The sequence below is a fragment of the Leopardus geoffroyi genome, chromosome B1, assembly GCF_018350155.1.
Source record: "Leopardus geoffroyi isolate Oge1 chromosome B1, O.geoffroyi_Oge1_pat1.0, whole genome shotgun sequence".
Taxonomy (NCBI): domain Eukaryota; kingdom Metazoa; phylum Chordata; class Mammalia; order Carnivora; family Felidae; genus Leopardus; species Leopardus geoffroyi.
The window spans coordinates 74,158,748-74,186,565 of NC_059327.1; the positions used below are offsets into that span (position 1 = coordinate 74,158,748).

The window sequence follows — 27,818 nt, forward strand, 5'->3', positions numbered from 1 at the left end:
AGGGACAGACCCCAGAAAATGACTGCCCGGCAGGACCCTCGATGGCTCAAGATCTACAGAGTTACACTGAGGAGGTGGAGTACTATCAACCCGGGGAGGTGAAAACCTCTAAGACTGATGTTCTTTTCTGCTTTCTGTAAGTGAGGTTGGAACTGAGGAAACTTGGAGTAAAAAGCCAATGCGGTGAAAACAAAAATATTCCTGAGATTTCCGAATTTATATACTAAGTGAATGGCTGTTTTGATGAGGAGCCTGTCATGGAAGGAACTAACCATACTGGATACTCTTTTGGCCAGAAAGTTTTTGTGGGAAGAAAGAATAAATTCTGCTCTCAGGTAATTACAGTCAAAAGATAGTAAGTCAGCTTGCTGTGGTGATCACTTCACAGTGTCTACAAATACCAGATCGTTATGTTGCACACCTGAAAATAATATGATGTTATATGCCAACTGCACTTCAATAAAAAAGACCCATGGGTTCACCCATTTGTTTTATAATTCATAAATGCATTCGATAAATGCATAGGAAGAATGTAGGTATCAAAAATGGACACAGAGGGCAAATCACTGTGGAACAATGCTGCCAAGGGAACATCGAGAATGCCTGGCTAAAAATTAATTAATTAGTTAATTAAGAATAAGAAGAATGCCTGGCTAGGGTATAGTCACTATGGAAAAAGTATGAAGGATCCTCAAAGATAGAACTGCCATATGGTCCAGCAATTCTATTTTGGGAATATATCCAAAGGTACGGAAAACACGAAGTTGAAAAGGTACCTGTACCCCCATATTCACAGCAACACTCTTTACAATAGCTAAGACATGGAAACAACCTAAGTGTCCATCAATGGATGAGTAGCTAAAAAAGTCATGGTACATACGGACAATGAAATATTATTCACCCATAAAGGACGAAGAAGTCCTGACAGTTGTGCTAACATGGATGGACCTGGAGGACATGGTGCTAAGTGAAATAAGTAGAAAAGAGAAAGGCAAATCCTATATGATCTCACTTAATCCTATATGACCTCACACAATCTAAAAAACAACCAAACTCATAGAGAAAAGAACCGTATTTGTGGTTACCAGAGGTGGGGACAGGGGGAGGAGGAATTGGAGGAAAGGGGTCAAAAGGTACAAACTTCCATTTATAAGGTAAATAACTACTAGGGATGTAATGTACAACATGATGAGTTAGCTTACACTGCTGTACGATACGTAGGAAAGTGAAGAGAGTAGATCCTTCTTATCCGAAGGGAAAACAATTTTTCCCTTTACTTTTTTCTTTTTATTGTATCTATCTGAGAAGGTGGATGTTGGCTGAACCTACTGTGGTATCATTCCACAGTGTATGTAAATCAAACGATCGTGCTGTATACCTTCAACTTATACAGCGATGTATGTCAATTATTTCCCAATGAAACTGGGAAAAAATTAATTAAAACAATTAAAAGAATGCCTGGTTGGGGAATGGTATTTGGATGGAAGAGGACACTACTGCACTCCAAAAAGAAGGAAAGGCATTCCCCACCACAGAGAAAATGACAGGTGCAGATGGATGCTCTGGATGGAAATGCGTCACCAGGCATGAAGGCTGGCAGCCGAGTCCGTGCTACTGATGAGGTTTATCCTATCTGAGAGCCCCGACTCCACTTCCTGAGGACAGGATAAAAGCAGCATGTCCTGACTTCCAAAGGGCCGATCTTTGCTGTGCACACAGTGGAATATCACCACAAGGCCAATCACAGGTGAGCAAGGCTGAACTCATCCATCCTTACACCTGCGATCAAAAGCCCACTCGGGCCAGAGTTGGAGACAACAGGCTCTCCTCAAAGTGTGCAGAGGACTTCTTGTCACTCAAGTGACTCCTTGTCTTCTCCTATGGACTGAATATTGGGGCCTCCCCCCATTCGTGTGTTGAAATCCTAAGCCCAGTGTGACTATACTTGGAAATGGGGCCTCTACAGGAAGTAATTAAGGCTAAATGAGGTCATAAAGGTGGGGCCCTGATCCAACAGGACCACACTGGCACCCTGATCTCAAACTTCCAGCCTCTAGAGCTGTGGGAAAATAAATTTCTGTTGTTTAAGTCACTTAGGCTGTAGTATTTTGTTAAGGCAACCTAAGCAGATTAAATCACACGCTCTCTCCTCCATGAGCGAGAATCCCTGGCCAAGGTAAAAGGCCCTTGGTTCCTCCATTCTGTTCGAGAAGCTCACCACCATTCAACTTGGCTTGCCCTTGTCACAGACATTACATTGTTGGGTAGCACTCCATGCTTTACCCTGACTCTCCCATTTAATCTTTGTAAGCTTGGCAACTGTTATCCCCATTTTACGCATGAGGAACGTGAAACTCAGAAGACTTAAGAAGCTTGCCCAGGGGAAGACCAATCCAAGAGGTGGAGCTGGAACTACAGCACAGATCCGAGAAAGTTCCTTACGATCATCTGATAAGCACCTGCCAGGGAGCCTAATCTTTGCTTGATGTGTTTTTGCTTATCACTAATCTCTGACCTTCTTTTATTTTTCAGGTGCCCTTGGCCCTTTCTTATCCAAAGGCAAAGCCCCTGCACTCCAGGGCTTCTCTCCTGACTGAGTCTGCCACACTGTCATAAACTCAGATCTGGCCCTGATCCCACAGCCTCCTTCTGCCTTCCTCCATAGTCCTCTGGACAGTCCTGCCCCACCGCTTGGGTATAGCTCAGTTCCACAGAACCCTATGTGCAAAGCTGTGGCCTCAGACACTGTTCCAGCCTCTGCTACAGCCCTCTGCCACCCTTCATACACACCCTCAGCAGATGTCTCTTTCTTCCACTTCACCCAACACACACCCTCGATGAACATTTATCATCCAGCTGGGGCAACAGGGTCTTGTCATGGAATGTGAAATAATGCAATCGTTCAATCATAAAGGCAGGTCTGAGGGGTGAGAAGCAGCCTATGCTGTGTACCAGTGATGGTACAGACCACAAAGGCTGTGTGTTCAGGGGACAGCAAGGTGGCTCTGTACCAGCAAGGGCAGAAAAGGCCCTAGAGCAAGTGTAATCTGTGATAGCACCATGTGGTGAGGCTCAGGCTTTGGGCTCAAGAGCAGACAGCAAGAGCCAACCTTGTCATCTACCTGGTCATTTGTTCGTTTGTTCATTCAATCATTCATTCATTCATTCATCCATCAAATCTTTATTATGTTCCAGGTACTATGCTAAGTGCTAGAGTTATAGCAGTGAACAAGCTCCCTGGGCAAATAAGACAATAAATAAGATCATGGGCTGGGACAACAGCTCCGAAGGAAGAACCAGGGTGATGCCACAGAAGGTACCAGGGGACACGAAAGGCATCTGGAGGAGGTGGGAGGGAAGCACCCTACGCAGAGGGAAGAACCAGCCCTGAGGTAGGGAAGCACTTTTTGAGAATGAGGAGCAAAAAGAGGCCAACAGGGCTGGAGGACAATAACAATGTTTGTAATTTAACTCAGGAGTTAAATTACTGTGAAACACCCAATGCATTTGGGGAGAAATCCACAAAATCGTAAAATGAACCATTCTTTATTGAACCTCAAATACTGAAAATGAACCCCTGTTCCATACCACTAACCCTGAGTGGGTGCCTGCTGCATGGCAGGTGCTGGGCTCACTGCTTTTATTTTCATGTTTAATCCTCATAACAGTCCTCTGGGGTGCATACAATGTATGGATAAGAAAACCGGGTCTCAGACACATACTACCCTTGGTCACACAGCTGAGAAGTGCCAGACTGGGGCCTGAACCTGAGTACTCAGGGACTCCAATCTCTTCACTTGTTCTTTCTCAGTTTTATGATCTCAAGAAACACCTGGTGTCTGCAGATCCAATGGCATCTGCCTATGACCTCAGGAGGAACACCTTCTTAGTGCTTCGCCCCTCTGGCTTCACTTCGGATCCTGAACCAAAGAGCTGCTTCCTCTTCTTCAGTGACTTATTTCTCTGCGAGAGCCTCAGTCTCCCCACCTGTAAAATGGGATGCTCTGAGCCCCCAATGGACTGAGGTGGGTAAGGGAGCCTCACTCAGCCCTTTCCTTGCTTTCCCTTCAAGGATGCAGAAAACGTCAGCGGTGAGGATGAAGCAAAGCTGTTAATTAGGATTCAGTCTGCTAATTAGGATCTGGTCTGCTAATTAGGATTCGGTCACACCATTTTCTAGAGTACATCAATTTCTAAAAGAAAAGCGCTCCACGTTAAAAAAAAAATGTGGGGGGGTTCCCGGGTGGCTCAGTCGGTTGAGTGTCCGATTTCAGTTCAGGTCATAATCTCGTGGTTCATGGGTTCGAGCCCCACATCGGGCTCTGAAGTGACAGCTTGGAGCCTGGAGCCTGCTTTGGATTCTGTGTCTCCCTCTCTCTCTGTGCCTCCCCAGCTCACGCTCTGTCGCTCTGTCTCTCTCTCTCAAAAATAAATAAAAACATTGAAAAAAAAAAAAAAAAAAAAAAAAGCTCTCCATTGCCAGGACCTCAGGGTAGGAAGGAGATGCCAGACAAATTTCTGGAGAGCGGAAACCCACATCCTCTGACTCCTGTGCAGCACTCTCTGTGGCACAGGGAGCCCAGCGTCACCTGGGGAGAGAAAGGGAGACATGAGCTGCGCTAAGAGGAGGGCAGGGAGCCAGCAGGGGCATCAGACGGCCTCAGGTAAGCAGGACATCCCATCTGCCACCTCCAGCCCTTGTATATGGCGATATTGGGATTGAGCCCAAATGAGGACTCATCACTGCTGCTCCCTACCTTCCGCATCCTGGACCTATACTCCATACATCTTTATCCTTGGCAGATGAGGGAAGGTTGAAGGCCAGAGCTATCTTCAGAATGGGAAGTGGCAGGGCAGGGTGTGGGGCCACGAGCCTCTTACAGTCTGGAAAGTCTTTGGGATAAGTCTGCCTAATGTGTCCACTAGGGGTGAGGAGGTCAACGAGCCCTCGTTCTGTTCAAATGGCTGTCTCAGCCTGGCTCAGAATCTGGCCATCACACAGTCAGTACCTTGTGTGCTAGAGTCACTCCCTGAGCTAGACACTTGTGATCAGAGTCCGTAGGGCCCCCAGAACCATCTCTTTTCCTTCTCCTCCCTTTTAGAGGTTTTCTAGAGAGTCATTATTCTTTTTTTTTTTAATTTTTTTTTTTTCAACGTTTATTTATTTTCGGGACAGAGAGAGACAGAGCATGAACGGGGGAGGGGGAGAGAGAGAGGGAAACACAGAATCGGAAACAGGCTCCAGGCTCTGAGCCATCAGCCCAGAGCCCGACGCGGGGCTCGAACTCACGCACCGCGAGACCGTGACCTGGCTGAAGTCGGACGCTTAACCGACTGCGCCACCCAGGCGCCCCTAGAGAGTCATTATTCTTAATGGTTAGTGCTAACTGCCTGGTAGGGATCCCACCTATTCTGTTTGACCTGGGCATGTCACTGAACCACTCTGGGCCTCAATTTCCTCATCTGTAAAATGGATTAATAATGGTAGCCACCTCAAAGAGTTGTTATGAGAATACATAAGTTAGTAAATTTTTTAAAGTTTATTTATTTATTTTCTTTTTTTAGTAATCTATACACCCAACATGGGGCTTGAACTCACACCCCAAGATCAACAGTCGCGTGCATTTCTGAGTCAGCCAAGTGCCCTGTTAGCTAGTACTTAGAACAGCGCAAGGCTCATCATGTAACAGTTAGCTCTTACTATCATTATTATTACAATTGTACATGCTCAACGTCCTGAGGTCCTCTTCCTTAGCCCTTACCAGAGGGCTCTATGTGACACTTGGGACAAGTATATAGGCATATCTCTTTGAGGGCAAGGGCATTTCCAGTACTCAGGACGATGCCTCGTACAAGCGGGCATTTGATATATATTTGCAGAAGGAATGAATATTTGCAGAATGAATGAATGCCTAATGGAGCTAGCAGGAGTGGTTAGTATTTTTCCCAAAGGATGATTTTTTTTTTCCCCTAGGCAAGATTGCAACACTCAAAACTTGCCTTTCAAAGGCCATGTGCTCTGACAGCTAAGACTTGGGACCCAGAGAGCTCTTGCCTCTGTTTCTGGCCATCTTCCAATTAGCCGCATGACCCGAGGCTGTCTAGAGCCTCCATTTTCCTGGTAAGAATAATAATATCCACCTCCTAGGGGTATGGCAAAAATTAATGAGATGGCATGTGAAATGTGCCATGAGCTTCACAAAAGAAAACCTTATGTTACGATATAGCAAAATTCTTTTTAAATGTACCAAAAATGCACTGAGTTAATGGGGCTGTTAATTTATTGAGGACAAAGTATTCTTCTTGTTTAGTTAGCTTCACAGAGACGAAATTATAATGTTTATCGGTCAGCCCTCTGAAGACAAAGCAAATCCATTTTATCCACAGCAGGTTTCAAATGGAAAGTGACAATATCTGACCTCATCTCACCAGCTTAAATAAAACTCACTTTAGTATTCGGAGAATTTGATGTGGTCTGGGAGAGAAGTCTTGGGCTGTGATGTCTGCCCAGTTAACGATATAGATCTGGCAACAGAAGCCTATTATAGTTAACGGTTGTCTTCCTCCTAACTGGTATCCTAAACACAGAGCAGCTGGTGTCTGCACCCAGGTCCCTGCTTGGAGCGCTGTGGGGCGCTCATGCACCCAGGCACACACGTACAGTGACTCGGTCCAGACTTGCCGTGATACCTCACAAATAAGGTGTTGGCTTTCTAAAGATCCCTTAAAAACCTCTTAGGTCAACCCACCTATCCCCATGGAACAGTGGCTTCCATTTGCTTCCAAATTCAGCTATCTGAAGAAAACCTTGTCCTTACACTTAAATGGTGATTTAAGTCCCCCTTCTGGGAAATATAAATGAGAAGAGTCCAGAATCACTATTTCAGAATGAAGCTAGAGGCAGATCAGTATGAGCTTCATGACTCAAAGGCACACCTTGACACAGAGAGAAGCAAATAAGTGACACCAGGAAAAAGCAAAGTTGTAGTTGAGACTGGAGGATTCTGGGGCACCTGGCTGGCTCAGTTGGCTAAGTGATCGACTCTTGATTTCAGCTCAGGTCATGTTCTCAGAGTAGTTAGATCAAGCTCTGTGCCTGATTCTCCACTGGACGTGGAACCTGCTGAAGATTCTCTCTCTCTCTCTCTCTCTCTCTCTCTCTCTCTCTCCCTCTGCCCCTCTCCCACTTGCACTCTCTCTCTCAAAACAAACAAACACACACACAAACTGGACAATTCTGAATGAAACAGACCTCCTTACTGCAGAACTCCTCAGAGCCTTTAATGTATTCACATGCATTGTGAATATCTAAGAATGCATGATTCTCAAGTTTGTTTGACCAGGAATCATTTTGTATTATCCCTTGCCTCAAAGTCAACATGTCAAGGAACTAGAAAAACTGCTTGTTAGCATAACAAACTTTCCCACAAAATAGGCCTCTTCACCCTCTATCAACTGCAAAATAAATATTACTCCTATTTCCTATTTCTTCCTGCCTGCAGGCAGCCAGAAGGCAGTAGAGCCTTTATTCTGACTCACAATATCCTTTTTTTTTTTTTTCTTTAAGTTTGTTCTCTTAGACCAAAGCCATTTGAGGGATTAATCCTCAACAAGCCCAGTAGTTGGTGGTTACCAAGTGGGTCTTCCACAAGTTCACAGAGTTTGGCTGCTCAAAATGGTAGCGGACTATAAAAACTACAGCCTACAAATACCACCTGCTGCATTAACTGAACTGCATTCACACGACAGGACCAGCCCAAAGTCCAGCAGGGCCCTTGGGTCACAAGTTTATGGAGGCTGGCTGGGCAGAAGCTGTCTTCTTTAAGGTGACTTCATTTGGTAGAGACTGTTAATTATTTGCTTACCATCCTCCTCCCTTTCTTCCATACTCCGGATCCCCTGATTTGTATGTGGGCCCAGGAACACTAGAATAAAGGCTTTGTTACTTAGGTTCTCTCGCAGTTAGCTGTGGCCGTAAGACTACACTCTGACCAATGAGATGCACGTGGAAAAACTGAGCAAGGACTTCCGAGAAACCTTGTGTTATCACAGCTGACCTGGCCCTTTGGCTCCCCCTCGCCCTTTTCTTCAAACCTTTCCCCTTCCTGCTGGGCTAGAATGTGGGAAATGGCTGGTACTCAAGCAGCCTTCTTAGACCATGAGGTGGAAGCCACTTATAAGGATACAGAAAATAACAAAAGCAATGGAGCCCTAGACCCTGACAACTTTATGAACTGGACTGTTCACCTCTGGATTCCTTCTACCTAAGAGAGTAAGAAATTTCCTTGTTGATAAGCTATTGTGGGTTTTCTGTCACAGCTGAATTAAGTCCTAACCAATACAACCAATAGTACTGGACACTTTTCTTATTGGGAAATAATTTAAACTTACAGAGACATTGCATGAATAGTACAGAGAACTCTGGCATGCCCTTTTTCCAGGTTTAGCAACTGCCAGTATTTTGTCATATTTGTTTTATTGCTCTTAATTTTATTACACCATTTTTAATAATTAAAAAAATTTTTAATGTTTATTTATTATGGAGAGACAGAGACTGAGCATGAGCATGAGAGGGGCAGAGACAGAGGGAGACACAGAATCCCAAGTGGGCTCCAGGTTCTGAGCTGTCAGCACAGAGCCCGATGCAGGGCTCAAACTCACCAACCGCAAGATCATGACCTGAGCCGAAGTCGGACACTTAACTGACTGAGCCACCCAGGAGCCCCTATTACACCATTTTTAACAATTTCAGAGAGAACTGCACACATCATGCCCCTTAACTCTTAAAGACTTCAAAGTGAACTGGGAAAGGACAAAAGCTGACACACAACCATAGCTACCTAATTCAGAAATCTTATCATTGACACAATACTACTCCCTCATCTATAGCTCATATTCCAAATTCGCCAACTGTCACAATAATGTCTTCTCCAGCCCAGGATCTAATCAGAATCATACATTTATTTATCGTGACTCAGATATCAATTTTAAGAGAGAATTTCTCTTAAAAAAAAAAAAAAAGGAAAAGTCCAAATTAGAGATAAGTCACAGTGTTGGTATTTCTAGCTTATTGCCGCTTATTCCTCCTTTCTCTTTAAAATTCATGAATCCGCCATTCTCCTACTGTCAAGCTCGATGCTGGGCCCCGGAATGCAGCAGGTTCCCCCAGTGTGTTTTCCTAGGACAACATCCTTTCCCCGTTACTCCTCAACCCTGCTTCCATGACTCCCGCCCTTTCCAGCCACAGTGAGACCATCGCTACTGCTGGGTTAGGAATCCTCGCCTATATACAGTAGTCAAGAGTGGAGAATAGCCCATTGTGCACATCATTTCCAATACCTGGTCTGATAGAATCGATACACTAGAAAAAATTGCACAGGCTCTTGACAAAGAGGTGGGAACGTGGATCATTCAGGGCCCCCTGAATGTTAACAGCCATTAAAACAGTTGAGTTTTGTTCAGATACAGTAGGCACCAGTATCTGGCAATGCATTTGATAAAGGTGACTTAGAACATGCAATTTGTTTGTCGAGAATTTCTTTGCATCTTATCTGCCTTTATGGCAAGAACAAGGTTTGCTTATAGTCTATTTATGATGTCCAGCAGAGCTCTCTACTTCACTGAGCTTATTCAATATGCATTAGTCAATTACAAGCATTTTATAATGAAAAGAAACAATTTATTTTATTAATGAAATTAAGATGACTAGGTGACCATATAACTAAAATAATCATCTTGTTCTCGGGAAATAGTTACTAAGGAATCCCAGTGTTGGGGAGCTGGCGATCACCCTGCTGGAGGGGAGTGTGCCTGATAACAAGGGTTAGCAAGAACCAGTTCCTTCAGATACTCTTGATGGGCCTGGTGACCTAAGTATAATCCCATCTGTCCTGGGAGATACCTATATCCCTCAACTCTCCATTCACTTAGGGTCTCAGGACTGGTCCCAGAGTCTCACAGCCAGCTGGAATGACTAAGGGACAGGGTGGGAAGGTAGGTTTTCTGTCAAGTTAAATGTGTTGATTGCACTTTCAGGGAAAGCCACTGTCTTCATGTAATTGTTGCCACATCTCCAAACTACAGTTGCATGGGTTTAGAATCACCAGAAGTACAAGGAGAAAGAGAAAGAAAGAGAATGGAGCCATTGTTAAGACAAACTCTTTGAACTTCTCACCCTCTGCAGCCCGGCTCCTTAGGAATGCATGCACTGCGATTATTAATGGCAGACTGGTTCCAAGTGGGAAGAGATTCCCAGGTAAGCTTCTTTGGGCCAGAAAGTAAAGAGAAGAGGTGTGGTAGAGTGCAAGCAGGAGGTGGGAGCACCAGCCCGAACAGGATGGGCTGCTGGTAGGACTCCTGGTTCTGTCCCTCCTCTGGTTCTGGCCACCATGAGAACGTGTCACCTGCATTTCTTAGGGCTTTGAATCTGCAAATAGAGACATCAGTGCTCTGTTTTCCATGACCTTCCAGCTCTCCCTCCTCAACCCCTAAATCTGGCTACGGTGAGGGTTTCGGTCCATGTGAGGGAGATTACAGCCCCTAGACCCAGACCTGAAGGCCGTCACTCCACTCTAGCACATCCCCATGCCTTCATCTGGTCAGGGTATTTTTTAAACTTGCTTTCATCAGAGGCCACCACATGTCAAGAGTCATTCGTGCTCAGGTTAGAACCCATTCTCCTCCCAAGCCCCTGGGGAGTTGCCCTCCTCTCTCCCGTTATTAGCTCCCTGCACTGGTTAATCCTGCTCTGAGCCTTGGAGCTCCTTCCTCCTCTAGGCTTTCCGCAGTCCTGTCTTCCTGGAACACTCCACTCCAGTCCTTTGCCCCTGAGGCCTTGAAACGTCACATCCGCATTGCTTCTCAAACCATCCTAACTCAAGGGCACTGTCTCCCTCTTTGGAGCCCGGTGGTTCTCACCCTGTTTCACGGCCACTCATCACTCATCACTCATCCCATTACGGGCACTGGGATACCACCATATCCCCAGGTTGGACGCAGTGTGGGCATAGCACGGGCTGTCAATACACATTTGTGCACTGAAGGAACAGTTAGGATCTAACACAGAATCTTCTTATCAGCACGGACACCGTTCCAGAGCATATCAGGAATAGAAATCTGAAAATTGGGCATCATCAACCCCCTCCTGGAAGTGTTCCCAGAACCAGTTAAAAACCACTGTAATGGATAAATGCCCTGGTTTCTTGAAGAAAAAGGAAGAGGAGGAGAGGAAGGAGAAGGAGGGTGAGAAAGAGGAGGAGGGGAAGGGGGAGGAGAAGTCCATATTCACTCAAAAAACAGGGCTGGTGGGACTATAGAGAAAAAAATACAAGAAACATAAAAACCAAATGCAATGTGCCCATAATTTCCATTCTGATTCCACAAACTATCAAAAGATGGCTTTGAGACAGTCAATTTGAATATGGATGAGATATTAGATGATGTTTAAAAATTACTGAAAATGTTGTTAGGTATGATGATTTTATGATGGTTATGCTTTTGGTGTTTTAAAAAGTCCTTGTCTTAAAATCATATGACTTCACTCACATGAGGACTTTAAGAGACAAAACAGATGAACATAAGGGAAGGGAAACAAAAATAATGTAAAAACAGGGAGGGGTACAAAACAGAAGAGACTCATAAATATGGAGAACAAACTGAGGGTTACTGGAGGGGTTGTGAGGGGGGGGATGGACTAAATAGGTAAGGGGCACTAAGGAATCTACTCCTGAAATCATTGCTTCATAATATGCTAACTAATTTGGATGTAAATTTTAAAAAATAAAAAATTAAAATTAAAAAAAAAAGTCCTTGTCTGTTAGTTATCCATCCTGAAGTATTTACAGGTGAAATGACATATCTGGGATTTGCTTGAAAATATATTAGCAAAAACCAAAACAGCAATAATTTTTGAGGAGGAGGGACAAGATTGGCAAAAGGTTGATAACTGGGTTTGCATTCATGGAATGCAATTATACCCTTCTTTCTACTCTTGTGCAATTTTGAAATCTCCCAAAAGAAAAAAATATTTTAAAAGTCACTGAATCCACAGACTTTAAACCTTGAACTAGGAATTACCATCTTTTTTCTGTTAGTCAATTAAACGCATATTTATGGAAACTTCACTATGTTAAAAGCAATGTGGCAGCAACTGTGAGAGGTACAGACTATATAAGACACGATCCAAAATCAAATATGCACAGGGTAAATATTTATGGTGGCTTACTTATATTTGGCCACTTGAGCATGGGGGAAATTCTTGTCCCTTCTCAGATAGTGGATATGCTGATCTGTAATCTGACAGCTTCTGTTCTAAAGATGGCCACACCCCGTACTAACCAGAAGATCATGGGCAAGCCACTTACCTTTCCTAAGCCTCCCTTTCCTTATTTACTAAATTCCTCCTCCCCTTTCTCTTCCCCCTCCTCCCCTTGCCCCTCCCCCTCCCTTCACCCACCCCTCTCCCTCCCCCCTCCAGCTCCCTCTTCTCTTTCCTCTTCTCCTTTAATTAAAAGGCTAACACTGTTAGCCCCAACAATGAGGCCATTCACTTCAGCATATTCTTTGCCATGCAGTGGATTGAAATGTACCATCCACATATCCCAGCTGCAGGTGCCATTAATCCTTCCATGGGCAGTCACACAAGGACACATCTGTTTTGTAGATGCAGATGAAGCTAGAATATGCCTGACTATGTGCATGCCATTATAGACTGACACATCCCTCACTCGTGCTAAGTACGGTGCTATAGAGGGAAATGTACATGCTTACATGTACCATACTTAGGCATGGATAGATGCCAGGCATAGACATTCAGAAATCAAAAATTCAAATACATTCCAATTACAGACTATCTGGAAGGTTGGAAAAACATTTCACAAAGTTGGTGCTTTTGTCAATGTTATGATGAAGGATGACAAGGAACTATCATCAATATAAAAATCTTTACCAATGCTGTGGTTTAGGGATATCTTTTTTAGTAAAATATCCTATAAATACATATATGCTCCTATATATTCTATACATAGGCATATATATTTGTATACACTCATAAAACTTGAATCACACCAGAAAAATGACAGGCAAAAAAAAAATGCTACCTCAAACAGTCAAGTAAAATTAAATCAAAATTCATATATCAAGGTAGATATATGCAAACATAGGGCATATTACACAGGTTTTTTTTTTTTAATATAATCCAATAACTAAGATTTGCCTCCCAGATAACAAGTGTAAGGATAATTAAGTAAAGCAAACAAGATATGTTCAATCTACACATTAAAGCATGGTGTGTGAGTCTGCATTTTCTAAAGCATGCCGATCACAACAATATATTTCAAGAATCTGCCTGGAATTTTGGTCCCAAAGGCATCCTGAATAGCAACTTCTCTGCTCTTCAATATAGATTGATTTCTTGAAGAGAACAAGTTGCTTCCACTACTATGGAATTTATATAAAATGAAAATCTTTTAAAGAATTTTAGGGCACCTGGGTGGCTCAATCGGTTAAGCATCCAAATCTTGATTTTGGCTCAGGTCATGATCTCATGGTTGGTGAGTTCGAGCCCGGCCTTGGGCTCTGCACTGGTAGGGTGCAGTCTGCTTGGGATTCTCTCTGTCCCACATCTCTCTGCCCCTCTCCTGTTCATGTGCTCTCTCTCTCTCAAAGTAAAAAAATAACTTAAAAAAATAAAAATTATTAAAAAAAGAATTTTAAATAAGTGCTCAATTATAGCTGGAAAGTCAACACTATTTTAAAGACCTTTTAACAGTGTAATTAAACCAACTACTGTATACGTACCACTATGCTTTCTAATTTAAGACATTATTTTATACCTTTAAGCCTATTAAACTGGTTTCATTTGAGAAAATGAAAAATTAACATCTTGAGTTATGCTAAAGAAGGTCTCTATAGTTTTAAACTCAATACAATCATGATTTTCCAACATGTGTATTAAGGTCATTTTTTTCTAACTGCGTGCTTCCCACTGCTTGCCTTTGGTCACTTTTACAGCTATATACATTTTTTTTTCTAGTTTGAAAAGCAATTAATGATCTTTGCATTAATCCAATTACATTTATTATCTTATCACACAGAAATGATTCCTTAACACTTTAGCATCGTGCCAGATGATTTTCTAAACATATTATTAAAACAAAATAATTGATAGTAATTGATAACTTCTTTTACCTTTCTACCAATAACATATCATGAATAACTCCCTGATGGAAATGTTTACTTCTATAATCCCATTTCTTGGTGTGCAGTTGCATAGTATGCTATTTTATGAATAGAGCACAATTTATTTAACCAGTCCCCTGATGTGCACAAATTAATATTACAAATGCAAACAAAAATCCTTGCACATACACCTGTGCACATTTTTCCCGTTAAAATGTTTTCTTTAGGAGTGCCTGGGTAGCTCAGTCGGTTAAGCGTCCGATTTTGGCTCAGGTCCTGATCTCGCGGTTTGTGGGTTCGAGCCCTGTGTCGGGCCCTGTGCTCATGGCTAGGAGCCTGGAGCCTGCTTCAGATTCTGTGTCTCCCTCTCTCTCTGCCCCTCCCCTACTCATGCTCTGTCTCTCAAAAATAAATAAACATATAAATAAATAAATACATAAATACATAAATACATAAATACATAAATAAAATGTTTTCTTTATATATATAGGTAGCTGGCTATATTTTCCCTGTTTTGTTTTTCCTAATCACATAGATAATTCAAGAATTAAGTAAACAACCCGGAAATTGGCAAATGACCCTTGGAAAGTACATATTTTTATATTTCATGTGATTCAAACACTTATGTATTTTGTCATTTTCTATACTTCCAAGCCAAAAAAATCTGCAGAAGAGAAATTCTGGGTGTAGGGATTTAGGACCACTTTCAACAACCCCTGCAAGCCTAGGCTCACTGGGGGACAGAACCGTAGACCCGTCTTTCTCCCTAAATAGTATTATTTACGAAGGTTTGACCAAAGTTTGTCTCCATCTTTTCTCCCCTGCACTTCTCCCCTCCCAGAAGCTGCTTCTCTTCTCCCACCCTTGCTATGGGAGGTGTAGGGTTCTCTGTACTCCATAGTCTTATACTTATCCCAGAGGCAAAGGGAATTCAAGAGCTGAGAAATAAACCATGCTGATTCTAAGTATGGTGATGAACGAAAAACAAATAACTTGTTAAAAACTCCAAGGGTAAAGTCAAACATGAAAACTGAGTAAGGCTTCAAAATAAACATTGTTTCTTTGCCATTTTATTGGACAGCTTTTGATCCTTTTGTAACACAACATTTTCATTCAGGATTTCTTTCCACGTTGCCATTTGCCATTGCATCATCTTCATGTCATGGTATGTTTTTCAATGGGCTATTTGTTTAGAGACTTTTTCCTTTCCATATTGCCAAACTCTGTGAACAATGAATTACTTCAGTGGAAAACCCCATGCCATCTTTGCAGAAAGATCATGTGTGCAACTGTATTCCTTTGTGCTTTCATTGGTTTGTGTGTGATAAAAGAAAGCGTTTTAAAAATACAAAATAGCCCAGGGATGACTGGCTGGCTGAGCCGGGGGAACATGCGACTCTTGATCTCAGAGCTGTAAGTTTGAGCCCCGTGTTGGTTGTAGAGATTATTTAAAAAAAAAAAATCTTGGGGCGCCTGGGTGGCGCAGTCGGTTAAGCGTCCGACTTCAGCCAGGCCACGATCTCACGGCCCGTGAGTTCGAGCCCCGCGTCGGGCTCTGGGCTGATGGCTCAGAGCCTGGAGCCTGTTTCGGATTCTGTGTCTCCCTCTCTCTCTGCCCCTCCCCCGTTCATGCTCTGTCTCTCTCTGTCCCAAAAATAAATAAACGTTGAAAAAAAAAAAAAATCTTTCGGGGCGCCTGGGTGGCTCAGTCGGTTTAGCATCTGACTCTTGATTTTGGCTCAGATCATGATCTCATGGTTCACGAGATGGAGTCTCGTGTCAGGTTCTGCAATGACAGTGTGGAGCCTGGTTGGGATTCTCTCACTTCCTCTCTCTCTCTACCCCTCTCCCACTCTCTCCCAAAAATAAATAAATAAACCCTTAAAATTAAAAAAATTTTTTTTTTTTTAAAAATACAAAATAGCTCAGGGCGCCTGGGTGACTCAGTCAGTTAAGCATCCGACTTCAACTCGGGTCATGATCTCGCGGTTCGTGGGTTCGAGCCCTGCTTCGGGCTCTGTGCTGACAGCTCAGAGCCTGGAGCCTGCTTCATATTCTGTGTCTCCCTCTCTCCCTGCCCTTCTGCCTCTCATGCTTTGTCTCTCTCTCTCTAAGATAAGTAAACATTAAATAAATAAATAAATAAATAAATAAATAAATAAATAAATAATTTAAAATTTTAATACAAAATAGCTCAGACTAAAGAGAAATAAAATCTAAATTATGGGCTCTTTTCCTCCCTGGGCATTGTACCATTCACCTTTAGCACGGAGTCACCAACTACAAGGTTTAGGAAACTTGACAGAGGTCACACAGCTAGTAATTAGTGGAGCCAAGATTCAAACCCAAACATTCTGGCTGCAGAGTCCAAATCCTTGATATTATACTATGGCTGATTCCACAACACACACAGAGAGCTCTGTGGTTAGGTAAAAAGATTTTAAAAATTAACAGCCTCTACTCAAGAGGAGAATTTTAACCTAAGGTCACCACACAGACTCCTGGGAAGCAGAGGCACAGCAAACTGAAAGCCGGAGATTAAGGAGAAGTCTGGATACTGAATGGTAGGCATTCCAGACTCTGCTCCCTTTCATGCTCACAGAATGGTGGAAATCAATTTTATCTACCCAAAGCAAAAGTATACTTAGGAGACTTCCCAGTTTTAAAAGAAACTGAATGTTCTCATGAAAGAAAAATTCTCCCAACACTGCCTTTTGGGGTCTCCCAAAGAAAACCTGGCTTATTACTAGATGGTTCTTCCAAGGAGGTCCACCAATCACACAAAGACTGCAACCCAACATTTTGGAGCCTTACTCTTAAGGAAGTGGGCAAAGGTCATTAGACATTTGAGAAAAGACACAGTCTGAAACAAACAAACAGAAAAAAGGAACTCAGAAGCCTCAGAAACAATACAGGGAGTAGAAGAAATGTTTTAAAAATCCACTATATTTAATATCCTCAAAGCCCCTCCCCCAAAGATATTACATCCATGAAACCACAGAATATTTAAGAGAAATAAAAGGACATAAATGACAACTTAGAAATTATAAAATTAAAAAGAAGATCTCAATAGCATAAAAGATAAGAAAATTAGAAGATCAATTTAAGTGGCATAATGTTTAGCTAACTAGAATTCCAGAAAAGAGAAGGAAATAAAGGGGACGAAATTAGCAAAATGAAAAGAGTGCACTTTCCCAGAAATGAAAGGCATGAGTTTCCATATTAAGAAGAGCTAAGTCACCAAAATAATTAATTAACCCTTACTTATACTTTTGTGTGGGTCTTAGACATAGTTCAGACCTTGGAATACTGCCCAATATTCAGTCATCTGGGAAATTTGTTGGACCTCCTTGTAAGTGGTTGGCTTTGTGAGAACTTGATGATACCAATAAGACTAACAAGTGTACTAATCTTGTCTGTGAGAGTCCTTTGAGCATGAAACATTCAGTAGGTAGGAAACTCAAATAAAACCCCAAATGGGGGGAGGGGTACCTGGGTGGCTTAGTCGGTTAAGTGTCTGACTCTTGATTTTGGCTCAGGTCACAATCTCACAGTTTCATGAGTTCAAGCCCTGCATCAGGCTCTGTGCACTGACCATGCAGAGCCTACTTGGGATTCTCTCGCTCTCTCTCTCTTCCTCTCCTCTGCTTGCCCTCTGTCTCTCAAAATAAATAAATAAGCTTAAAAAAAGGGGGGGGAACAGGATAGTCCAAGGGATTCTGCTGTGCATATATGGTATACAGGGTATATTGGAAACAGCCATGGCTTTCAAGTCAGACAGGTCTGAGTCGAACTTCTGCACATGCTTCTTAGTAGTGAGTGACCTTGGACAATGTATCCAACCTGTCTGAGCTTCGGTTTTCTCACCTCTAAAATGAGGACACCACCTGGTCACAGGATCCTGAATGGGATCGTGCATGCACAATGACAAGGATGGTGCCTGTCATATAGTACACACATTTAATCAGCAGAGGTTACTTTTTTAACACAGAGCATGGCTGTGTCTTTGATCCATCTCTGTGCTTGTAAGAACAGTAGGAGTTGGTTGTAAACATTTGCTTGCAAAGTGCTTTTGTATAAAACAAGGATCACAGTCCCCATTTCAAAAATTCGTATCACACTTTTAGAACAAAGGACCTATTTTAGTTCAAAGTACAACAAAATCTTTGTTACTCAGAATACTAGAGAATGGATGGTAAACGGAAGTCCAAAAAATGTGGCCAATGAAGAGTTAATTCACATAGGCAAAATGGTCATACCTAGTCTCCCTCTCCTTCCTGGGGAAACATCAATGTAAAGGAAAGAACAGAAACTGAAGGCATTGTTTGTAAGGCAGAAAGCTAGGTCCCAACCCCTGCAACCCCTAAAATGAAGCCTGAAAAACAATCATCTTCTAAAACTCCTAATACTAACTCACAAGACTACTTTGTTTTCCTCTGGGGAAACTAACGAGATCTATTGTTTTCCTGGACTGTCTCAGAAATCCTTATTCCTAGAACCTTGATGAGGGGGTGAGTGTCAGGTAACACAGCTTATTCTGCTAGATGATTATGCTCAACAAAGGCAACCTCAAAGGAATTAAGGAAAGGAGGGAGGGGAAGAAGGGGGCAGAACAATTTCAGAGAATTATCTCAGTCAGAAGGGTCATAAAAAGATGTTTCAAAACCACAGTGTGAAGACTGCAACTGACTCATATTCTAAAAATTGCACTGAACAGTTCTGGAAGGTGGTAAAATAGAGATAGAACGGTGGGTACATATTACTCATTGTCAAACCAAAAGCATAGTAAAGTTGTAACTTTTACTTAGAATAGCTCAAAATAATGAGTTGTGGGGAAATGTCTGAGAAGAATAATACACTAGTGGAAGTGAGGTAATGCTATACAATAAAAAATTTTGAGCATTGAAGTTCCTTCCACAAGGTCCATCTGGTACAGTATTACCTGGCTGTCACAGCTTACTACAGTATTAAACTCTGAGCTACTAATAGTTCTCCAGAAAGGCTGGAAATCAATGCAACACTGACCATGGGTCACATGGTTTCCTGGCAAACCATCTTGGGAGATGGTCTTCTTACAGATTTTAGGGAGTATACTTAAATCCTGATTAATTTGAACAAATTACAGTATTGAAGTTTGAATCACAGATGCAAGACAGGAGATAAAATCCAAGCAGAGGGATACATGGTCATGTAGGAATGTGTAAATATGCAATGAGTTTTTGTAGAAGTGGCAGAAGAAAGCCTTCAGTTCCTAAAGATTCTACAGTCGCTCTATATTGTGCTGGAAGCAAGTTTAAAGTCCCCATTCTGACACTGAGGTCAGGTAAAGTCCCATCTTTTGTCTTTGTCTTGATAACAATACTTACCATGAGCCATGCTGGACACTTGACATCCATTCTTCTTTATCTTTATCTTATTTTTTTACATTTTTATTTATTTTGGGAGAGAGACATAAAGAGCGAGCAGGGGAGGGGCAGAGAGAGAGAGAGAGGGAGAAAGAGAGTCCCAAGTAGGCTCCATGCTATCAGTGCAGAGCCTGACTCGGGGGCTCAAACTCATGAACCAAGAGATCATGACCTGAGCGGAAATCAAGAGTCCAGCCCTCAACTGAACGAGCCACCCAGGTGCCCCCATTCTTCTTTTTCTTTAAAATAATGCAATGGCTGCCCCCATTTACATATGAGGAAACTGAGATTCTGCACGTCATACTAAATAGCTGAAGGTCACACACTTTTGGAATACAAATCCCAATCATCTGACTCCGGAAAGAAGGCCTCTCTTCTTTCTCCCCATTAACTATCCAAAGTGAGAGCCAAATAAACCCATGCTCATGCAGCCCTTCAAGCCACCGTGTAAGCTGTTTGTCTTTAGGTGACATGTGCCTCTATCTCCGCTCACCTTTCCAGTTCCAGACCCTCTCTCAAAGCTCAGGAGCCAGCACAGAGTAGCCTGACTACACCTGCAAACATCAGTGTCCCCCTTTTGGGTCTTGGCGTAGATCAGCCCATCTGTGTCACTAGTTCTATCATCTGATGAGTCAGGTCACCACTTTACCTGATGTGTTGTTATATTCTTTACCTGTTTTTTTTTTGTGCATAAATCTTTTCTTCGAAACATGATAGCAAGAGCTAATTTTAGAAACTGCCACATGCTTCATTTTTATACTCAGTGGGCGGAAAAAAGCAATTATTTAATAGATTTAACATTTTCATTGTAATTTGGGGGAATCTTGTTACCCATAATATATAATTATACATTAAAAGGATAATTTACTTTTCAGTTTGCTATTATATGATGATGATAATCTACCTTAAAATAAAACTTTCAATGGAATTATTTTTTTTAACCAATTACAGTTCATAGTATTATATAATTGAGCTTCAGTAATATTCTTACTAATCTCTGTAGGAGTGCTGATAACACTGACGCCATCTTTGACCCTCCATTTTGTTTATGCCCACACCATGACTTCCCTTGGGGCTACATGTTCCAGGCCCTGTGGAGGAGGTTAACGTATGACCTGACTGGAATGCGGGAAGGCTCGTTCTGATCTTCCCTAACGTGGCTCAGCCAAGGCATCACTTTAGGTAACTAGTAGAGTCCTCTGGCGCACAAATGGGGCCACTAACCTGGGACCTCACCACCATGCCCCTTGCTCTATAAAAGCTGGGGACTGAGGTCTGGACTTGGTGGAGACTAGAGATGAAGGATGGCTGCCTACCGCCTGGATTATCTGCCCAATCCCCTGGTCAGTAAATTACTCTGACTAAAACTTTGCATAAAGGGTGTGGAGTGGCTTGCTTTGTTTTTTGGTCTTAAAGTGACTTCTCAGTCTGCAGGATACTTTACTGACACTTGTCTACCTTCTAGCAATCTCCTATAATAAGAATCTTTGATCATGCAAGACAGAGATGGATAGTCATGTGAATATACAGTTGCATTTTAGCCAACAGTATCAAATTTCCCCTTCACTAATTTTTTGTACAACCAACAGGAAGTTCAAAAACATGGATTGGTGTTTTAACTTTTCTTTTTGTTCCTGGACAGACTTAAGTAGATCTTACGTTAAGAGTGAGGGGCGCCTGGGTGGCGCAGTCGGTTAAGCGTCCGACTTCAGCCAGGTCACGATCTCGCGGTCCGTGAGTTCGAGCCCCGCGTCGGGCTCTGGGCTGATGGCTCAGAGCCTGGAGCCTGTTTCCGATTCTGTGTCTCCCTCTCTCTCTGCCCCTCCCCCGTTCATGCTCTGTCTCTCTCTGTCCCAGAAATAAATAAACGTTGAAAAAACAAAAAAAAAAAAAAAAAAAAAGAGTGAACTTGTGGGAACTATCTGAGATTTTAATGAATGTATAATTGACATATTATGGAAAATTAAGCAGAAAGTATCAGTTCTTTAAAGTTGTTCCCAGAAATCATGTAAAGCAGGTGAAAATACTGGTTAGAAAATATTCAAAATAATGCTGTATTAAATTGTTAAATTCTAAATTGAATTTCAATAAAATTTTAAAACTCGTTAAAAAAAAAAAAAAGTGAACTTGCTGGGGCACCTGGGTGGCTCAGTTGGTTAAGCATCTGACTTCAGCTCAGGTCATGACCCCCGGTTCGTGGGTTCGAGGCTTGCATCAGGCTCTGTGCTGACAGCTCAGAGCCTGGAGCCTGCTTCAGATTCTGTGTCTCCCTCTCTCTTTCACCAACCCTGCTCGCACTCTGTCTCTCTCTCTCTCTCTCTCTCAAAAATAAGTAAACATTAAAAAAATTAAAACAAAAAAGAATGAACTTGCCAAAAAGGGAGAGACAACAGGAAAGTTCTAGAATGGAGAGGCAACCAGATAAAATACCTCAAGGAAAAATACCAGCTGCTTGTGTAAAGCCTGGTAGACAAATCCATTGCCCAGGACTTTCCATAGGCAACCTATCATTATCAGGCCAGAAAAGGGCAGAACTTGTTCCAGATTCTGGGGCAAGGCAATTGATGTATTTAACAAGCAGCCTCAGCCACAGCAGGAAGACAGACAGACATCAGGTAAGGCTGATCCCAAACTACACTCCACAGCTTGATCCCTTGACTAAAAGGAGCACGGAGTAGGAGGAATCTTATGTACAGCCCTTTCCGGGGCCATAGTCCTGAGGCTGCATAGTCCTGTGGCTTGAAGTGAAGCCCTGTCAGATCCTCAAAACAGCCTTGTGACACCCCATCACACATCCTGGTCCCCGGAAGCTGGTTCCCAGCTGGAGGCAGGGGCTGATGAGGTGAAATGCATTCATCTAGGAATCCAGTACAAGAATCAACCCCTTTTTTCATGCACTCACTAGAAGAGAGGCAGATTATACTAGAGTGGAGCATCTGGGTCCCAGCTAAAGCCTTGGCAGCTCAATGCCGGGGCTGATGTGGCTTCTGTCCCTCAAAGAAACACATTTCTTGGTTCTGGCACCCAGAAACACTTATTTCCTTTCCTTTTCTCTGGGAAATAGGCAGCTGCTAAAGAATGCTGGTTTCATTTAGGTACAGCGCCACCTTGCTTAACAAAGCTATTTTGAACAAAGCTGGCTTCTGCTCATCAGCTCTGGGGTAAATGCTCATCTCCTCCATGCTGAGTCCCTGCCACCTTGCACACACAGGTCTGTGGTCAGCCTAGAAGGCTCTCAGTGCCTCATCGTTGGGAAGGGAGGGAGGTAGCACCCTGCTCTTAGCACTACAGGGAAGGACTAGCCAGAGAGATGGATATCCTGCCTTCCTGTTACTTCACCACCCGCCTCCACATCCAAACAAAGTAACAGCAGCCCTAGCCCAATGGGAAGAGGCAGGAAGAATCCAGTAGAATCACATTTTTAGGTCTGAATTTTTTATACCTTTGGTAAACAAGTTCTTATATATGGAAAGTGGTGGTGAATGCCTCCTCCCTGCTCATTGAGACATGTTCTTTTCCATTGCTTGTGCGGCTCAGGGAAAAGTAGAGGAAAATTTAAGAGATGTGTGAACGGGGAACCTTTAAAGTCCATTTATGTGGCTCATGCATCAACACTGGTTCTGCTTATATGCAGGTTTGTTTTTCCCCAACCAAACAGACCCCAGAAGGTAGCTTCCAGGCAGTTCCCAGGCCTCCCATGCAACGGATTAAGTGCCCACTCTCCACTCACCCCATCTTCATGACCAGCAGAGGGAGCCAGAGAGCTCTGAGTGGTAAATATCCAGGAGGGATAGGAGTGGTTATCTCCTACCTTAGGGGTGCACAGTCACTACCCTAATCTCCAGGGACCAGACTCTTAACTTGAAGTTAGGAGAAGGTTAGGGAACTAGAGAATTTTTGTTTTTCTTCTTTCAAAAAATCCAGAGAGATCTATTGAGGAGTAGACACTTAGCCAAGAAGACACATGCCTTCAGAGAGAATGAGGCCAAGAAATGTTTCTTTAAGTTAAAAAGAAAGTATTAAGTAAAACCAGAACTGCAGCTAGAAGAGGTCCTGGGAGAGCGGCTAGTCAGCCCCTGCTCCTCCCTCAGAAAGAAGGAGAGGTCTATGGCTGGGGTTGCCTAATCTAGCCTGTGGGCCAGCTTCAGCAGGTGTGTTTTGTTTGGCAAGTACAACATACTTTTAAGTGCTTTACTCTTAATTAGTTACTAACCTTTAAGGATCTGAAGGATTCATATTAATAAATAAACTAGATTTCCAGATTCCCTTGATAAAACAGAAGATCGGGCAAAGCTGGCTGACATCCACCCCTGGATCACAGCTGTCCTCTGGAGTTAAACAACCCCCCCCCCCCCCCCCCCCCCCCCCCGCCTACCCCGCCCTGCCCCACCCCAGGCCCCTGAACCTTCTCAGGCATTTATGATCCCTGCTTGGCCCCCTGCAGCAATGGACTTTGCCATCCTAGGCAAGACAAATGTTTCTCTATCTAGTGTTTCACCTAGGGAGCTCTGACAAATTATCCACACTTGCACCCAGACCAGTTAAGTCAGGATCTGGACCTGGAGACGGACCCAAGCCAAAGAAGGGTTTTAAAGTCCCCAGGTGATTTTTATGTGCAGCCAGGTTTACAAATGGCTAAGGCTAGATCCTGAAAGGCAGGTCATAAATTATTCTCTTCTTGAAACACCTCAGTGGCTTATTTCACTCTTTTACCATTTTTAAAGTTTTTCATGATATCCTACCAAAATCTGGTTTTCTCTTATTCTTCTAGCACCTCACATGGCCCTAGGTTTTTGTTTTGTTAGTTTCTCTTCTTTTGCTTCATTATTTTGGTTCATCCATTCTCAACCTCTCCTCCAGCTTCTCCACGTTTTTTTATTTTTTTTTTATTTTTAAGTAATGTCTACACCCAACCTGGGCTTGAACTCACAACCCCGAGATCAACAGTCATGTGCTCCTCCAACTGGGCCAGCCAGGTGCCCCTCTCCACATTCTTTTTAAAGTACAATGGACAAAATTAGAAACAATACCCTACCCATTATTTTACTGGAGTAGCTCAGTAGTGGTATTTATTTCTGGTTGAATGTCATACTTACTATCTGAGAATCACATTAATTTCTTTTCACAACACTTTTTAAAATTTTCACCTAATCATCATCTGATTTTTGTTACTGCAAAAACCTGAGAAATCACACTCCAAGATGGAAAAAAACAAGATTTAGAACAAGTTAAAGCACCAAATAGCAAGTCTCATTTTCGGGTGAGAGACACATCAACCTTTCCCCAGGGCCATAACCTGATATGTAAAACTCAAGGGGACATAAGCATGCCCATAGTAGTTTTAGTTCTTTGCCTGTAAACTAATTTACAATCAACAGCTTAGTCTGTTTTTAGGCAAATTCTAAGTCGATTTCCTTCCTTTTTTTTTTTTTTTTAAAGATCTTATTTTTCAAGTAATTTCTATACCCAACGTGGGGCTTGAACTCACAACCTGAAGATCAAGCGTTGCATGATGTACCAAATGAGCAAGCCAGGTGCCCCTCTAAGCTAATTTCTTAGCGAATCCTTCACTGTCAAATTATAACAGAAATGCTGCTTAGTTAAGATGGAATTGGAAGACCAACACAAATGTTAGCCTATCTCAGTGAGATAGTATTTTGTTGCACCCATTTTACAGATTAGGAAACCGAGGCCTGGAAAGCTTAAGCAGGTTGCCCACAGTTGACTGCCCACACACCCAACATATGAGGAATCCTGGTTTTGGCTGGCTCCTTTGGGAAGGTAAATCCTTCCATGGCCATCAGCCCCTGATTCTGGGTACCAGATTCCACATCAAAAAATGGAGCCTCAGAGACACCAGCACTTAGGCTTTACATCCAGCAAGAGCAGAGACTGAGTCTCCATGATACCACACACACACACACACACACAACATCAAAATGCACACCAAACATTGAACTTGCCATTCTGGAGCCAACGGACTCTGGCAAACGCTCCCTGCAACGCCTAGGGAAAAGCCAACATTTTCTAATTAATATATAAACCACAGAGCGCCCCTTGCAAGATGACAGCTCTGTATGGTTGGAAATCTTATCCAGAGAAAAAACAGAAAAACAAGTTGAACTACAAGATTCCCTCCAGCAATCGATAATAAGGAAAAAACCACCACACCCTTACACACTCACAGTTTGAAGAGAAAGAAGGGAATTAATGTTTTATGTCTGGTCTCCATAAAATGTCTGCCCAGTTAGAACCCAATGTGTGATCAGGGGAAAGGAAGGATTGAGCTCGGGGCTCGGCGGGAGCCGGAGGCCCCTGACACTCTGAAAGCCCAAATGCGCTGAGATCCCAAAGGAACACCTACGCGCCGCCCTCCTGGCGCTGCCGCCACGCCCAGGCCCCTGCGGGACTCGCCAGGTCGGTCACTGCGCGGCGCACAAAGGTCTCCCCGGGAGAGAGAACCCTGGTCTCATCTCATTGTTTCGACCCAACCGTAAAATGCGTCGTCTCCTCTTCCTCAAAAAGGACCTGAGCTAACAGGGTCACGCGGCCTGCCCAGCCCGAGGATCTCTTCTTTGTGCACCCGTTCCCAAGCCACGCGCTAGAAACCGCGCGCTCCAGCCCCCTCCTGCAGTCGGCCCGGCTGTCGCCTCCTCGCGGCGCCAGCGCGCACCACCTCCAGACAAGGCGTGGCGACGCGCGTGGCGAGGCCCTCCGGCGGCCCCAGCCCCAGCGCATCCGCCTCTCCTGTGTCGCGGCCGCTCGGGGGTGGAAGCCCTCCTTTTGAGCCGAACCGCCCGCGAGCCGCGCGGAGCCACAGATACTCACGTTTCCAATTGTCTTCGGATAGTGCGCGCACTCCCCGCGCCACCGCTAAGACGAGCAAGCGCCGAGAGCCGCCTTTCAGGCAGCCAGAAGTGACTAGCAGGCGACCAGCTCAAAGCCCCTCATTTTCTGCAAGCTCACTCAAAATGCTCCGCGGTGCCGCCAACGCAGCTGCCAGGTTTAATAACTATGTCAGACGGCCCCTCCCCCCATAAAGAGACACAAAGATGACAGGCTGGGGACTGAGGTCCGCCTGTTCAACCGCAGTCACCCTGCCTCAGTCCCAGCGATGCCGCAGCTGGCATGACAGTGCAGGGACCGACCAGGAGTGCCAGGCTTGACCCAGGAATTCTCCAGAAACCTCAGCTCTTTCTTAATCGCTCGGAGCGTAAATCTGATACTCTCCACAGTATTTGTGAAACAAAACAAGAGGCGGGTGCCTTTCTAGTTAACCTAACCTGCGTCTCGAGTGTAAAGGGGACTTACGTAAAAGAACGCAGCAAACCTCAGCCTTAATTAAACCAGATTTCTGGGCATTGATAGGATACCCTGGCACCCTGCAAAACGCACGCAGGAAGCTCATCCAAACTCTTTCCCTCACGTTTTAGTGGCTCACGCTAACGTTCCCGCCTCTCCGGAGAATTCTGGCCAACAGAACCTTACTGTCTGGGGGGGCTCCTTTGCAGATCCTCCTTGACCTGGACCATCTCCAACGCGCTGACAGCTCCTCGAGAGCGATTGGATTTTATCAAGCTGGAAGGAAGTAGTTGTTCTGTTTTGCAAATGAAATATCTCCCCGTAAGCAGTGCTTTCTAAATACATGTATACCTAACCCATACTGAGCGCCCTGCAGCCTGCCAGCCACGCCCCGCGGCCTCCCCACCCCCCGCCCCGGGTCCCGCCCTGCCCGGAGGGTACTTCTCTGCGCAGCCCAGCCGGCCGCACCTGTCTCTTTAGGGAGCGGTTTCCGTGGAAACTTCCGTGGAAGCCGGTTCTCCCTTCAGACTCGCTGTTACCCTGACAACTGCGACCTAGGCAGTCCAGGAAGGATATCAAAGGATGCCTGTTTTAAATCACAGATTCAGATTCACAACGGTAATAGGGCAAAAATAGAAGGGCAGTGATACTTGGGAATGGAGACCGAGCTGCGCAAGACTGAACGCGGATGGGGTTAATGGACAATGCAGACCCCGGGGCACCGCATCATTCACCCCTCCCACCCCCCAGCAAACAAATTTATACTTGGCTTTAGAACGAATTCTATCATTCCCTTCTGCATATTTACTTTTCTCTATTCTGCTTAAGATACTATGTAAAAGTTATTTTGCACTAGCTAGCTCCTGGTAGAAGGGAGGAGAGGCCCATAAAAAATGTGTGGAACAGGGGAAGACTTCGTGGGAATCATATTTG

General features: G+C 43.7%; 1 protein-coding gene across 5 annotated transcripts in view; it reads right to left on the bottom strand.

Annotated features, from left to right (window-relative positions):
• TRIM2 (tripartite motif containing 2) overlaps positions 1-27,245 on the bottom strand; it is a 160,936-nt gene extending 133,691 nt beyond the window's left edge. For all 5 annotated transcript variants that reach the window (XR_006709229.1, XM_045465342.1, XM_045465353.1 and 2 more), the window contains exon 1: positions 27,072-27,245. Coding sequence is in view for 4 of the 5 variants with exons in the window: in XM_045465342.1 (XP_045321298.1) it covers positions 27,072-27,230 (159 nt within the window). In the remaining variant the exon portion in view is untranslated. The remainder of the gene's footprint in view (positions 1-27,071) is intronic.
• Positions 27,246-27,818: the final 573 nt, after the last annotated feature.